The sequence below is a fragment of the Mustela erminea genome, chromosome 13, assembly GCF_009829155.1.
Source record: "Mustela erminea isolate mMusErm1 chromosome 13, mMusErm1.Pri, whole genome shotgun sequence".
Classification (NCBI taxonomy): Eukaryota; Metazoa; Chordata; class Mammalia; order Carnivora; family Mustelidae; genus Mustela; species Mustela erminea.
The window spans coordinates 39558829-39573053 of NC_045626.1; the positions used below are offsets into that span (position 1 = coordinate 39558829).

A 14225-nucleotide genomic window follows, 5' to 3' on the forward strand; every position below is an offset into this window, starting at 1 on the left:
TTTTCTGTGGAATTTAACTGGAAGCGGGGAGAGAAGTGATCAGCCACACTATGTGGTAGATAATTAGAGGCATAGGACATTAGGTTAAGAGCTGTGGATTTGAGAGATGCCTGGGTGGCTCGGTTAAGCATCCAACGCTTGATCTCAAGGACATGAGTTCAAGCCCCGCATTGGGCACCATGCTGGGTGTGAAGCCTACTTTAAAAAAAAAAAAAAAGCCACAGATTTGAATCTTCCTCACTCCACCACATAGTAGCTTTGTACCTTTGGCAAAATACTTAACCTCCCTGAGTCACTTCTGTGGGGAGAATAACAACTTCTTCATCGCATCGCTGTACTGTACCAAGTACTTGGCACTGGTTTGTGGCACTTGGGAAGTGTTCAATAAATAGTAGCTGTAACTTAATATGGGGCAGATTCCAATTTAGGGTCAGATGGAAAATGATTTGGGGAGGTTTTAATGAGGGTGTGAGGCCTCTTCAAAGAGGCAAGGAGCTGGCGGAAACAGGCGCCTCTCCCTCCACAGTCAGCCCAGCACCAGGCAGGGCCCCTTGGTCCGCACATTCAAAAGCACGTGTGATAGCTTCGTGTTCCTGGTCTCTAAGGTATTACAGAAACCGACTTGGGTTTAAAAATAACAAAACAGTCTTTTCATCTGACTTTTAAAATACCCATTTGATAAGCTAGGTGTTAATGTTACAGTTACCCAGCTGTGGAGCCAGATTTGTACTCATCGAAGAGACACAGAAATGCTCAGCAGCCTGGACCCCAGTACTGTGTCATCCTTTCCTGGGGGCAGTTGGGGGTTTTGAAGAGCTGTAGAGTACCTGGGAAGAAGCCACGTGTGGCTCTAAGGCTGCAAACACATGTCAAGAAACTGGAATTCCCAGACAAACCTGTATAGAAATATTAAGACTAACAAGTTGCCAGGATGCCTGGGTGGCTCAGATGGTTAAGCGTCTGCCTTAGGCTCAGGTCACAATCCCAGAGTCCTGGGATCGACTCCCCCCATCCGGCTCCTTGCTCAGCAGGGAGCCTGCTTCTTCTGCCTGCTGCTCCCCTGTTCATGCTCTCTCTCCCTCTCTCTCTCTCTCTGACAAATTAATAATAAATAAATAAATCTTTTTAAAAAGTGGGGGAGGGGGGTACTGACAAGTTGCCTTGGCAAATTCTATTCCTCAGCGTGGCTAGGCTAGATTATGGTGTGACCAGGTGTCCTGCACCACCTGGAGGTATCCACCCAACAGAATTAGAGATGTCACATGACTACCAAAGTTGGGAAAAAGCTATCAACAGATGTTTGTTTATAAATTAAGGGAAGTGGCTATGAGAACTAATTTGACTAAGTTTTTATTTTATTTTGTCTTTGGACTTTTGCCCTGTGTCAACTGTTAACATTAGAAAAGGCATTAAAAGACAGATTTTCTTAAATAAATCTGACATATTAATATTCAGGTTTAGGTACTAAAAAGATTAATCTGGACGTGACTATTTATTTTTCAGAGTAATTGCTCTACAAAAAGATTCACTCAGGATTCCACTAATTAATGAGGTCTCCTAAGGCATTTGACATTTAATTAATTTTAATTACGACTTTTGAGGAGTACTCTGAGAACAAGCCATATCTACATTCCCATATGTTAATTGAAATAAGGACTAAATTATTACTGTGTTTTGGTAATTTTGAAACTAATTGCCTCTGGTTTCATGTAAGTTATTTGTTTTTAAGTGAAACCTTCTAAACCAAGAAATGTTTTTCTCCTGTGTCCATTTGAAAGTCTCAATGTTGAGTACGCTAATAATTACAATATTCTGTGGGGTAGCTCTTGTTGCAAATCTGCACTCTTGAGTGCCATTTGCACAAAATCACATTAATGTGAAGGTTATATACTATTTAAATATATGTATCATGTATTATATTCCTTGCTCAGAAAAGGGCTTTATTCTCTGCCCCAGTAGCATATTCCTTCTTCTGAGTCCATAGAAGCACCCTAGAATTTGAACAAGTATTCTTTTCAGGACCACTTGCCCTTCGTGAGTGGCCTCCGCCTTGCCTCCCTGGCCCGAGGCTTGGAGATTGGAGGTCGTCTCAAACCCAGGTCTGTCTTTAGGTCCTTATCGTCAGTGTGTAAAACTGGAAGGGGGAAAAAAAAAGTATTCATCTAAGAATCAGGATTTTGACTGTAAATCACATCTGCCCTTGCGTAATTAATCACATAGAGTTTCATTTATTGCCATTTTGTCATTATAAACTTTTCATTTCTGTTTGGCTGAAAATACCCTGATGGGTATGTGACAGGGTTATGAACTCTTTGTATAAAAGCCTCTTTATAAATAAGATTTCTTAAGGCTGTAATGATTTTGTTATCTGGGAGAGGGAGTGTGGGAAGCGATATAAAATCCAGGGCAGAGGGCATGCACTGAAGGCAAAGTTGCAAAGTTCAAGGAAGCGTGGTTACAAAACTCCTTTCTTTCCATTGCTGACATTATCCTGAAGTTGGCTTTTTGAGAAGAAAATTCACAGTACAGGTGAGTGCAGTTGTAGATCAAGCTCACTTAAAGAATCTGTATTTTCTGAGTTATTGTCAAAAAGAAACAAAATGATCCTTACCCTGCTTGAGTGATGCCAAAATCTCTTCAGTGACTGCCGACAATTCTAAGCAGTGTGATCTTTGAGACAGAATCTTTCCACCCACAGGCTTGTGATCGTGCGTGTGTGTTGGTTTTAGACCATAGACAAGGGAAATGGGTGGCCTTGTCAATAGGTGTCTCCAGATCCATTGCCATGGATTTAAAAGTTGAGTACACTGCGATAAAATTGATGTTTTTCCCCCAAAAGATGGCTACACAAAAGTTGTCACAGTAAGTGTTCCATTTACTTTTCTTAAGCAGTCTCTTTTGTCCAGCTAGTGAGAGGGTATAAAAAGTGTTCTTGCTTCCGTGGAAGACAAGTATAATGTTCCAAGAAATGAAAACTTCACAAGTAATATTATACCAAAACCCCCATCCCTACACTGTGCTGTTTCATAAATACTTGCTGTGTCTTTCAGTCTCTTGTATTCTTTTAGTCCCTAGAAGTGTCGGGAAAACTTAATGGTCACAGGAGAAAGAAATTAGATCATAGGTAATATATATAAAAAGCTCCAATTATGTGTACCAAATGTTACATATAATAAACATAACATATCATAAATATACATAAATATGTGTGACCTTGTTTTCCAACCAGGTACTAATGAGCTTTGTAATTGGAACAAATTCTCATGCATCACTTTTAACATGTGGCTATTTAGGGAGAAGACCCTTTTCTCCATTTTTAACAAATTATTGTTCCTTTACACTGTGCTCAGTTCCCTCCCAGCCACACAGAGTTGGAGCTGAAGGGAATGGAGAAGGGAAAGGACAGTTAAATGCTATTCCCAGAGTCAGGAAAGCAAGTTAAGCTTTGTGGACAGTATTCTGAAAACAAAGAACATCATCCCATTCTATGACACATTTGGTTTTGACCAAAGATTGGGGTTGGGTTTTGACTTGGTTGACCACCTTCGCTTTAAAAACACGAAGCTTTCCAAAGTCATTCATTCTGTTGGGTGCATCTTTGCTCTTGCTGTTAGATAGTAAGTTACCATTGATTTCTTTTCTGGCTTTACAGTGGCCAGTGATGGTACGGCCAAAGCAGAAAGCAATGGGAAAATACCTCTTCTCTCCGTCTTCTTAAATGAAGGGAAACCGTACGTTCTAGGGGTTAGTAAACCATCAGCCTCCAGGTTATTATGTGTGTGCATGTTTATATCTGGGTACATTTCTAAAGTTCTTCCAAGCTTAGGGGTGAAAAAAGCCATGCCTTCTTCAGTCCACTATCCCTTTCTAGTAACTGCCTCTTCCCCTTCCTTTCTAGTCAATATTCTTGAAAAGAGTGTTGTGCCCTCCCAACTTCATTCACCCTCACTTCCTGTTATACACTTGATTCACTGGAATCTGTCTGCCAAGTTGGTTTTTTGTTTTGTTTTGTTTTTTTTCATTGTGACTTTTGCTAAGATCCCCAGTGACCTGCGAACTCGAACATATCTTCCAGACCTTCCCTGACTCTTGACAGGCTGCCATCCTTACATGGCCCTTCTCCTGCTGTCCTCCCCTCCCTTCACTTCTTTGACACCATTTGGGCAGGTTCTGCTCTGGGAGTGCTAAGATAGAGTCACCTCTTTCCTCCTTCTCCGTCTCCTCTTCTGCCCATTCCGTAGGGGTTCAGCTTTCTTTTCTTCTCCTCTGAGATCCCAGTGCCACCGTCACACAGATTCTGTTGGTAGAACATCAAACTAAAGCTGAACTCCTTGTTTTCTCCCAAGCTTTGTTCTTCCTTCTAAGTTTCTGTCTGATAAATGGAAACAATACTTGCCTCATCGTTGAAGCCTCCAGGCCCAGGCATCACTTCAGTTGGTTTTTTTCATGCCTCTATACCTTTTGCACACTCCTATATTCCTCCTTCCTGGAGACTTTCTTGGTACAATTTCCTATGAATTTGTTCTGTCACCTTGAATAAGTTAATGGTGCTCCTACTAACCTTTCCTCTTACTTCTGTTATTACAAGGCCATTTGTGTCTTGATTATGTTTGTCTCCCTTCTTCCCAACAAATTCCATGAGCTAATAATTTCTGTATACTTAACACTATCTCAGTGAGCATGTGCTAGGCACTTATCATACCTTTGAATGTATCAGTAGCAAAATAGAATTAATGTACTGTGTAGGAAAAGGGAAAGGGATGGCCATATTCTTTAGACATGTGGGGACAGTGGAAGTAGATAGTGGCTCTGATCTCAGCTCTGAGCCCCTAGACACATTTTATAGCTTACTTCAAACCCTGACTATTAAATTGTGTCAGTGTGTTAGATGGCAGTCACAGGAATAGGCCTTCTGGACTAAAGAAGGTGACTAGAGAGTGTTCTAGAAAGAGCAGAACTCACCATTTCCACCTTCCAGTAAATGACCTTTATATTTAGCCCTGGGTTAGCAATCTGCTGCATGAATACTAAGGAGAGGTTGTCTTTATCCTGAGTGGTGGTATCTTACATTTGTTAAGAATTTAATTCTTGAGGGTGCCTGGGTGGCCCAGTCATTAAGCGACTGCCTTTGGTTCAGGTCATGATCCCCAGGACCCTGTCTTGGGGTTGAGCCCCACATTGGGCTCCCTGCTCAGTGGGAAGCCTGCTTCTCCCTCTCCCACTCCCCCTGCTTGTGTTCCCTCTCTCACTGTGTCTCTCTCTGTCAAATAAATAAATAAAATCTTAAAAAAAAAAAAAAAAAAGAATTTAATCCTTGAGCATTTTACAAAAGGGAAGAGGTAGTTGTACTGGAGGTGTAAGTGACTCTTGGAAAGAAAATATTTATTTATAGAGAGATTGTGTGCTTGCCTGTGGGCAGGGGGAGGGGCAGGGAGGGAGAGAGAGACTATCAAGCAGATTCCCTACTGAGTGCAGAGCCCAGCTCCGGCCAATCCCATGACCCTGAGATCATGACCCGAGCTGAAATCAAGAGTCGGATGTTCTACTGACTGAGCCACTGAGGTGCTCCAGAAAGAAGAGCTTAGACCCGAGAATTCATGAAGCAAGGCTCTGGAGACAGCAGAGAGCCAGCTCTCCCTGCTGCCCCCTGAATCCATGTTGTGTCATTGACCCTGTTCTAACCAGCAGGTGCCAGGAGTGTCTCTGCAAACACCCAAACTACCCATAACCAGAAATGATCAACCAGTAGCCGAGGTCATGCATAATCTGGGATAGACAGTAACACCTGCCCGCAAACAATGCCAGCACTCGCTTAGGACCAGGGCTGGAGGTTTATTCCTGAGAACCCAGGTACCCCCAACCACACCGTGCTGTCAGACATGCCACATTGGAGAGGAAGGGAAGGACTCTAGCCTGCCAGCCATGCTGTATTCTGTAATATCCCCATTTAGAAAAGTAGTTATTCGGAGGGGGGTTGACATTTCCCAGTTTAGAAATACCGTCATTGTCATTTTCACACTCCTACTATGGCAAGTGTGGTGGTGGTAGAGTTGAGGTTGGTCATATGCGCCAGGTCTGCTGGTGCATTTTTTTCTCAAGATTGACACTAATAGGAGGACACACACAAAATTAACATCCAGCCCAAGTGACTTACCAAAAACAATGCCCACATAAAAATATAAAAGGCATTCTTACATATTTTAAAATAAAAGTAGCTTTTTGTTGTATTTTTTGTGTGTGTGACATCTGTTAACCTCTGCCTAGCATTCTGTGGGACATATTTGCACCCGAGTTGATGAGTCCCCGAACTCTGTTGTCCACAGGGTATCAGTAACAACAATGCCAGTGCCTACCATTTTCACTGGCAGGCTCAGTGGCTATTCATGGGAAGTAAGTAAATACAAAGAGTGTGAGCTGGGTTCAGAAGCAGTGACATGTACTGGTGGCCCTGTGCAGTGGTCCCAGACCAAGCATGTAATGTTTGGGACTGGGCCTGGGGAAGTGGCATTTAGGAAGACAGGCAGGAAGAAGCACAGCAGAGAGGACCGGACAAGGACAGGTGTGGACAGGTGACGCTAAGTCTGCCGCTTTGGATGGACCTGCGTGTTCATACAGAGGAGTGGTGGGAGAAATAACCAGAAGGATGGAGTAAGGTGTAGTAATTTCTGTGGCTACCAGAGAGAGCTAGAAAGACTGCAAAAGGCTTCAGTGGAAAGCAGGAGAGGCTGAACTTTATCCAGCCATCAGAGAGTGTCACCGGAGATGGGAAGTAATGTGATGAAAGCCACATACTGAGACTTTTAGAAGGAATCTGCTGAAAATGTAGCACTTGAAAGTGAAATTGAATATGAGGGACCTGGAAATAGGGTGATTGGCCTTCCAGTCTTGTAAATTGCCTTTTATTGTCAGATAAAATTCCTCTCGAATAGAACTACACTCCTCTGGGCGATTCATGTCCCATGTGGAATCCAATCAAGAAGCAAAGTAGAACAATTACTGTAACGGGCGTAGGAGGTAGGAGGGAAGATGGCGCAGTGAACCCTCACTGTTTGTAACTTCTGGATCCCAAAACGCATGAAATACATGTATTTCACCAAAGCATATAGTTTTTCCCATAAACTGCATATGACTTCATTTGAAAATCTGCAGCAACAAGCTGAACGTAACAAGTTGAGGGGCTCCTGGCTGGCTCAGTGGGTAGAGCGTGCAAGCTTGGTCTTGGGATTGGGAGTTCGAACCCCACGTTGGATGTAGGGATGACTTAAAACAAAATCTTTTCAATAGAAAGAAAGGAAATAACTAGATGAAAGTAACACACAGAGGGCAGGTAGTCAGCTGTGCTCAGCCCCACTCAGTCCTAACGCACCCACTTGGAAGAGCCAAAGCCGGCCCTTTTGTGCCTCGACAAAGTAACACCTGAATTCTTGTTATGAACCAGGTCCTTTTTAATTTTTTTAAATAAGATTTTATTTATTTATTTGACTGAGACAGCGAGAGAGGGAACACAAGCTGGGGGAGTGGGAGAGGGAGAAGAAGCAGGCTTTCTGGTGAGCAGGGAGTCCAATGCGGGTCTCGACCCCAGGGCCCTGGGATCATGACCCGAGTCAAAGGCAGACGCTCAACGACTGAGCCACCCAGGCTCCCCAAACCAGGTCCTTTTAAAGTCATTTTATTTTTGTTTTCAACTACCTTTTCTTTCAGATGGTTTTCAAATCAGTCTAATTCTTTGCCGCTGAGCTCTCAATGACACCTGAACAGCCCTCTCCTCACAGTGGAAGAGAACCTTTCTCTGGCCTTCTGTGAGCATCTCTTCACTGACTGCTCCCCGTCTCCTAAGAGCAGGAACCACACACACACACACACACACACACACACACTCTCTCTCTCTCTCTCTCTCTCTCTCCCCCTCCTTTCGAGAGTCCTGTGACGACCCCAAACACTTCCTGTATCTCCACTACAGTCTGGAGTTGAGCTATACACACTCAGCCACAGCTCACCGCCCTGGGCCCTACAAGTGCTGCTTTTCACTACTTCCTCTCTGCTCCTCCTCTCACTGGGGAAACCTGTCGGAAGGCTCTTCAGGACTCCCAGTTACAGAAGTAGGTGGCAGAACCAGCTCAAAACAACCTTGACTGAGTGCCTGGGGTTAGTTTTAAGAATAGGAAGAGGGGACTTCCTATAGGTCAAATTCAAGTATAGGCGGCTGCTTTTCTGTGTTCTAAGAGCTAAGTCAGCCACTTAAAATGCATCTTGTCATGGATATCTCAGCATATCATAATTGACATCTAGGTAAGTGAGCCCTAATGAAACATCACAGTCCATGACTACTTCCAGAACTTGGAAATTTCTAAATCAAATTCAGCATTAACCATGTTTCCCCTATGCTCTTTTCTAACCCAGTATTGAAAAGGGACTGTTTATTTTAAAAACTGAAAAGTTATAAGACAGGCTCCTTATGTTTTCCCTGATTCCTATTACCGTACGTACTGTACGCATAAACAGAATCAGGCACATGTATAATAAAGCAACACCCATCCTGTAGATACTCCCTAAGAAAGAAAAGAAATGTAGCTGGCTCCTGTACGAATCGCTAACAAGACGGAAGCTGACTCACTATCTCAGTTACTTATTTTGTAACCGGTATATACTCCTGAAAGCCAGCCAGTGGGGTGATCCGGCCAGCCCTTCTCAGTGTCCTAGCTGGTTCTCAGCTCCTTAAGAAAAGGAGACCCTCCAGTGGTGCGGGAGTCCCCCCCGCCCAGCTGAGTGATCCTCTTTCTCTCTTGCTTATCCAAAGCCAGGTCTTCCCAGATTTTCCTTCTGTAGTCATCCACTATCTCCTTTTAGAAAACTTAAAAGGGAAAAGTCTGCAGGTACTGGAGAGAGAATCCGCTGCTCAGAATTACTTTGTTTCAGCCTAAAAAGCTTTTCCAGAAAACGATCACCCGTGGGTCCCAGTCACCGGGGCTGTGGGTTCTCCGGGTGGGAGCAGTGATCCTCTGCGCTAGGAAGAAATGCAACAGATGAGACTTTCTTTTTTTTTTTAAACAAAGTTGATTTTATTTTATTTTATTTATTATTATTTTTTTTTAGATTTTACTTATTTATTTGACAGAGAGAGACCACAAGCAGGCAGAGAGGCAGGCAGAGAGAGAAAGAGAGGGAAGCAGGCTCCCTGCCAAGCAGAGAGCCCGATGCGGGACTCGATCCCAGGACCCTGAGATCATGACCTGAGCCGAAGGCAGTGGCTTAACCCACTGAGCCACCCAAGCGCCCCAGATGAGACTTTTTAAATTGCTTCCATTTCACTTAGAATTGAGGTTTGCGTGGTCATGTGACTTTTTGTAACATCTGTTTTTTTTTTTCTGGCAAACTACTCAGGTCTGGGAAGCCAGTTAGAGGCCCAGTGTGCCATGTAGGTGGTAGAGGATACAAAGTCACGTGCACGTATTTTATTTGGTTTTAAGCAAACCCAGTACCAAAGCTAATGGAAGCTTTTTGTTTCATTGTCCTGATTACCCCAGAGCTGCTGGGACAGGGACAGAAAGAAATTGAAGGCAAAGGTGAAAAAATTGTTGGGAACACGACCTAAAATTAAAATCAGGCAAGGACCTTTCTGACGAAGTCAGAATTGGCTGTTTTTACCTGTGTGGCTTAGGGTGGACTAGCAGAACCAGATATAAACTGCCCCCTGCTGCCTGACACAGAGAAGTGCATTTAAAAATGTCCGCCTTTTTAAAAGGAATCCTATTCTCGAATGCCTCTGTGAACGGAAAAGAAACGGGATAACTTACAGCCTGCAGACTCACGCAAGCCATAGACATCACAGATCACCTAGTGCTCTCCAACGTGAAGCTGGAGGGAGTTAAAGGCAGCTCTCGTGAAAAGTGCCAGGTCCCGGGGCTTGGAAGTCTGCCTCAGTACCCCATCTGCAGCCTTGTTCCAGCAGCATCTATGGTACCCGGGAGCTTGTTAGAAATGCAGGTTCCCAGGGCCCCACCCTCGGTCTTCCAACTAGGACTCTGCCCATCGACAAGAACCCGGGTGATTCACATGCACCCTTAGGAGTGAGAAGCCCTGAGCATAATAACTTCAGAAGGAGCTTCCCCCGTGGAAAAGAGCCTCCAGGCCCCAAAGGATCACACTGAATTCAGTTTGAACAGGGGATTAACACAACCCAGTCGATGAGTTTGATCCTCTATGAAGGTCACTATTGCCTTATGTCCTTCTTTTCTTAACGCATCCCTTTTACACAGCTCACCCATCACTAGCCTTTTAACTCGCTGTAGTTCACGTTATTGGCCGTGGTTCAGCAGCCGCTGGTGTTTGCCAAGCAGTCCCCTTGAAAATCGGTCTGTCCCGGGGGTGTCTGGGTGGCTCAGTGGGTTAAAGTCTCTGCCTTGAGTTCAGGTCATGATCCCAGAGTCCTGGGATCGAGCTCCGAGAATCGGGCTCTCTGCTCATCAGGGAGCCTGCTTTCCCCACCTCTCTCTCTGCTGCCTCTCTGCCTACTTGTGATCTCTGTCTGTCAAGTAAATAAGTAAAATCTTAAAAAAAAAAAAAAAAATCGGTCTGTCCCAGCAAGTTCACGACAGGCGTAGCTCTGATCTCGGGCAGCATCTGTGTCTGTCGTCGTCCTCCCGTGCTGCGGTCTTCTCCCTCCCTCCGTACACCTGCTGCTACTGTTGTCTAAGAGTAGCAACTTGACCCGTTGTCAGTCTGTTGCTAACCCAGAGTGTTCTTTTCTGCGCCAGGTCAGGGAAGAGTGCCGGCTCCTGAACGCCCCTCCTGTTCCGCCCCGAAGCGCAAAGCCTTTGTCCACAAGCCCCTCCGTCCCTCCTCGCACAGCCAAGCCAGCGCGGCAGCAGACTCGCTCTCCCAGCCCCACCTTGTCCTACTATTCTTCAGGGCTGCACGACATGTAAGTCTTCACGCAGGGACGTGTCTTCTTGTCGGCCAGCTCACCGGGTCTTGAGAACAGTGTCAGGGTAGCCACAGCCTAGGCAGGAGGTGGGAGAGGAAATGTCCTTTGAATGCAGAGGATTTTCACTGGAAAAGCACGATGGGGCCCCTGTTGGTTTCAGGTTAGAATGGAAGAGCCAGGGTCCTAGGAAGAAAAGAAACCACAGTATATGTGAGAAACTCCATGATAAAGGCCAACTAGATTCTCTTTAAAGCAAGCCGCGGGGTGCCACCAGCCCCCTCAGACCAGCATCTTGTTCTTTCCACTCCCACTTCTGCACGAGCAGACAGACAGCACCTTCAGCGGGGACCTGCAGTAGAAAGGGTCCTGTTGGCTCTGCTCTGCCTTTCCACCCAGTATGGGAGTCCCTTCTTGACCGCGGCGGTCTGATAGCCATTCGCTTCTGTCTGGGTCCTTCCAGAGCTGTGAGCTCCTTTTGCACCGCAGTTCATTCCATGGTTGGCAAACGCCCGTGATGTTTTGGTAATCTTTCCCTATACCCAGTTGAATCTATCTCCACGTAACTTCCAACTGTTTCTTACATCTAGAAAAAAATAAATAAATAAATAGATCCTCCCTGCTTCTCTTTGTCAGCCCATGAACGATTTGAAGTCGGCTAAGATGTAAGTCTTCTCTTCTCCAAAGAGATCGCCTCAGTTCTGCCAGCTGTTTGCTGTGGCATCGCTGCCCGGTTGGTCCCCCATCAGCCTGGTCACCCCACCTCTGAGCACAGCCTGGCTTCCCTGACACTCTTACAATGTGGCACCTGAGCTGAATGCACCATTCCATATATGGTCTTCACCATTTAAAATAGCTCTCTTTTGCATTATTTTTTGTTGTTGTTCTCTGGACGTTTAAATCCTGATGCTAGTTTGACTCAGTTGAATGGAAGCCAAGGCAAGCATTGTGTTTGACGCATTTCTTCTCACTTCCGACTTTGGGATAGAAATAGAGTCCTCGGTGCTGGTGCTGTGTTCTTGTCCCCTGGCACAGGGATGACAGGCATGAGGCCCCCCTTTGTAGCTCTCACGCCACCCTGACCCGCTGGAGGCATTACTCATCATTTACATGACCTGTTGGTGTCATATGGGGGTAAGCCTCAACACGGCTTAAGAATTTTTCTCATCGTAAAGATCCAGGCACCCTACTCACCGTGATTTTCTTGTTAGTTTAAAAAAAAAAAATTATTTATTTGTCACCTCTACTATATCCTTTTAAATCATTATAATTCACAAATCTGTGTAATTACTGGTATATTTTGGTAACTTACAGACTTTTTTTTTAAAAACCCGGTGAAGTTAGCAGGTGCTTGATCGAATTCATTCTAAGTAATACTGTATTTTCCTTCCTAGCTGTCCTTTTCTGTTCAGAAGTGACATCTGGGGGATCAGGGTCGGCTCGATATTTGGCTTTTCCTTTTGACTCACCTCCCTTTCTGTGTTTGCTCTTAAGCAGCGTTCCTAAAAGCGACACAAGTCCTCCCGAAAGTGCTCCTGTGTCCTGCTACCCCTGTAACCGTGTGAAAACGGATTCCGTGGACCTCAAGTCCCCGATGGGAAGTCCCTCTGCTGACACTCTCTCCTCCAGGCTCTCGTGGCCCAACCATTACTCGGGAGCGGCGGAGAGCCAGACCAGGAGTGACTTCCTGCTGGGTCCCAGCAGGAGCTACAGTTACCCCAGACAGAAGACGCCAGGCACACCAAAGAGAAACTGCCCAGCACCCTTTGATTTGGACGGCCTCGAGCTCTCGGCCAGTCCGCCCGGCTCTATCACTTCAGAATTCAGCGGCAGCATCTCCGCCTGTCCCAAGTCAGCCAGCTACTCTGTGGAGAGCACAGACGAGAAAATTCTGGCTGCTGACATGACCAAGCAGAGTATTTCGTGCCCTGCCTTACCCCCCAGGGCTCCCAAACCCGTGGAAGAGAAAACCGCCTCGGACACTTCTCCTTTGCCTCTGAAAATTGATGGTGCTGAGGAAGACCCCAAGTCTGGGTCACCGGACCTCTCTGAGGACCAGTACTTTGTTAAAAAGGGCATGCAGGACATCTTCTCCGTCGCCTACCCTTTCGCATCTCCGCTCCACCTCCAGCTGGCCCCCAGGTCCTGTGGCGATGGCTCCCCATGGCAGCCGCCCGCGGACCTGTCGGGACTCTCCATAGAAGAAGTGGCCAAGTCGTTACGGTTTATTGGTTTGTCTGAAGATGTCATATCATTCTTCGTTACTGAGAAGATCGATGGGAATTTGCTCGTTCAGCTGACCGAAGAAATCCTCTCCGAGGATTTCAAATTGAGCAAACTGCAGGTGAAGAAAATAATGCAATTCATTAATGGCTGGAGGCCCAAAATATAGCCAAATAACCCCAGCTGGCACTGAACAAAACGAACAAATGCGTGTGCTAGAAGGGGTGGGCTGGAACACAATTCCATGTTTTTTTGCACTAGAAACCTTCTCTGTAAATAGGGATAAGAGAAACTCTTACTATGCAGATTACGTTTTTGAATGGTGAACAGGCTATTTTGTACATCAATAAAAATGCTGTACAGAACACTTAGAGGTGTGCCTTGTACATCACTCAACACTCAACAGCTGCTAAAAGACAAAAGGCATGTGCAGAGAAGTAATTCTCACTCAAGGAGGTTTATGTGAGAAGGTATGATATTTATTACAAAATAGCCAAAGCTGAAAACTGTAAGAATCAAAACAAACAAACAAAACTTAAAAAAACAAAAAATAAAAAACACTTTTTGAACAACAGTTCTCTCCTTTGGGGGAATCGACTTTAGACAATTAACTGTCCTGTGCTCTGTCGTTTGGATTGCTCAGTGCTAATCGTTTTACTCTTGTGCCTGAAAATGTTAGTGATATGAAATGACACTTTACTGTTTGTTATATGCTTGGTGGGGATCTTTTCATCAAGAGACATTTTCCAAAAGTCATGTGTTGATAGAGGATATATGAAATAATACAAATCATGACCACAATAATTTATCTATAACTACTGCTGATTTTATTGAGCAGTGGGGGAAAAAAAAACCCTGAACATATATGTGCATATATGTATACCCAATACACATGTGTGTTTTAAATATCATTAGTCTGATATTTTAGATAACATCTGTTCACTTCCAAAAATTTGGGTTTGGGGCTGTTAACTAAGTTGACTATTTTAGGAAGAGTGGACAGAATGATTCCAAAGATTCTCAGAACTCTTCCCCTCGAAGCTCAGTCTGATTCCGCTTCATCATGGAAAGCCTGGAAGAA

General features: G+C 44.9%; 1 protein-coding gene across 2 annotated transcripts in view; it reads left to right on the forward strand.

Moving 5' to 3' along the window:
- GAREM1 (GRB2 associated regulator of MAPK1 subtype 1) overlaps positions 1-13987 on the forward strand; it is a 198450-nt gene extending 184463 nt beyond the window's left edge. The window contains exons 5-6 of one of the 2 annotated variants that reach the window (XM_032309612.1): positions 10755-10921; positions 12416-13987. In XM_032309612.1, coding sequence (XP_032165503.1) covers positions 10755-10921; positions 12416-13313 — 1065 coding nt within the window. In that variant the 3' untranslated portion in view covers positions 13314-13987. The remainder of the gene's footprint in view (positions 1-10754; positions 10922-12415) is intronic. The other variant, XM_032309613.1, reaches the window with a different exon arrangement.
- Positions 13988-14225: the final 238 nt, after the last annotated feature.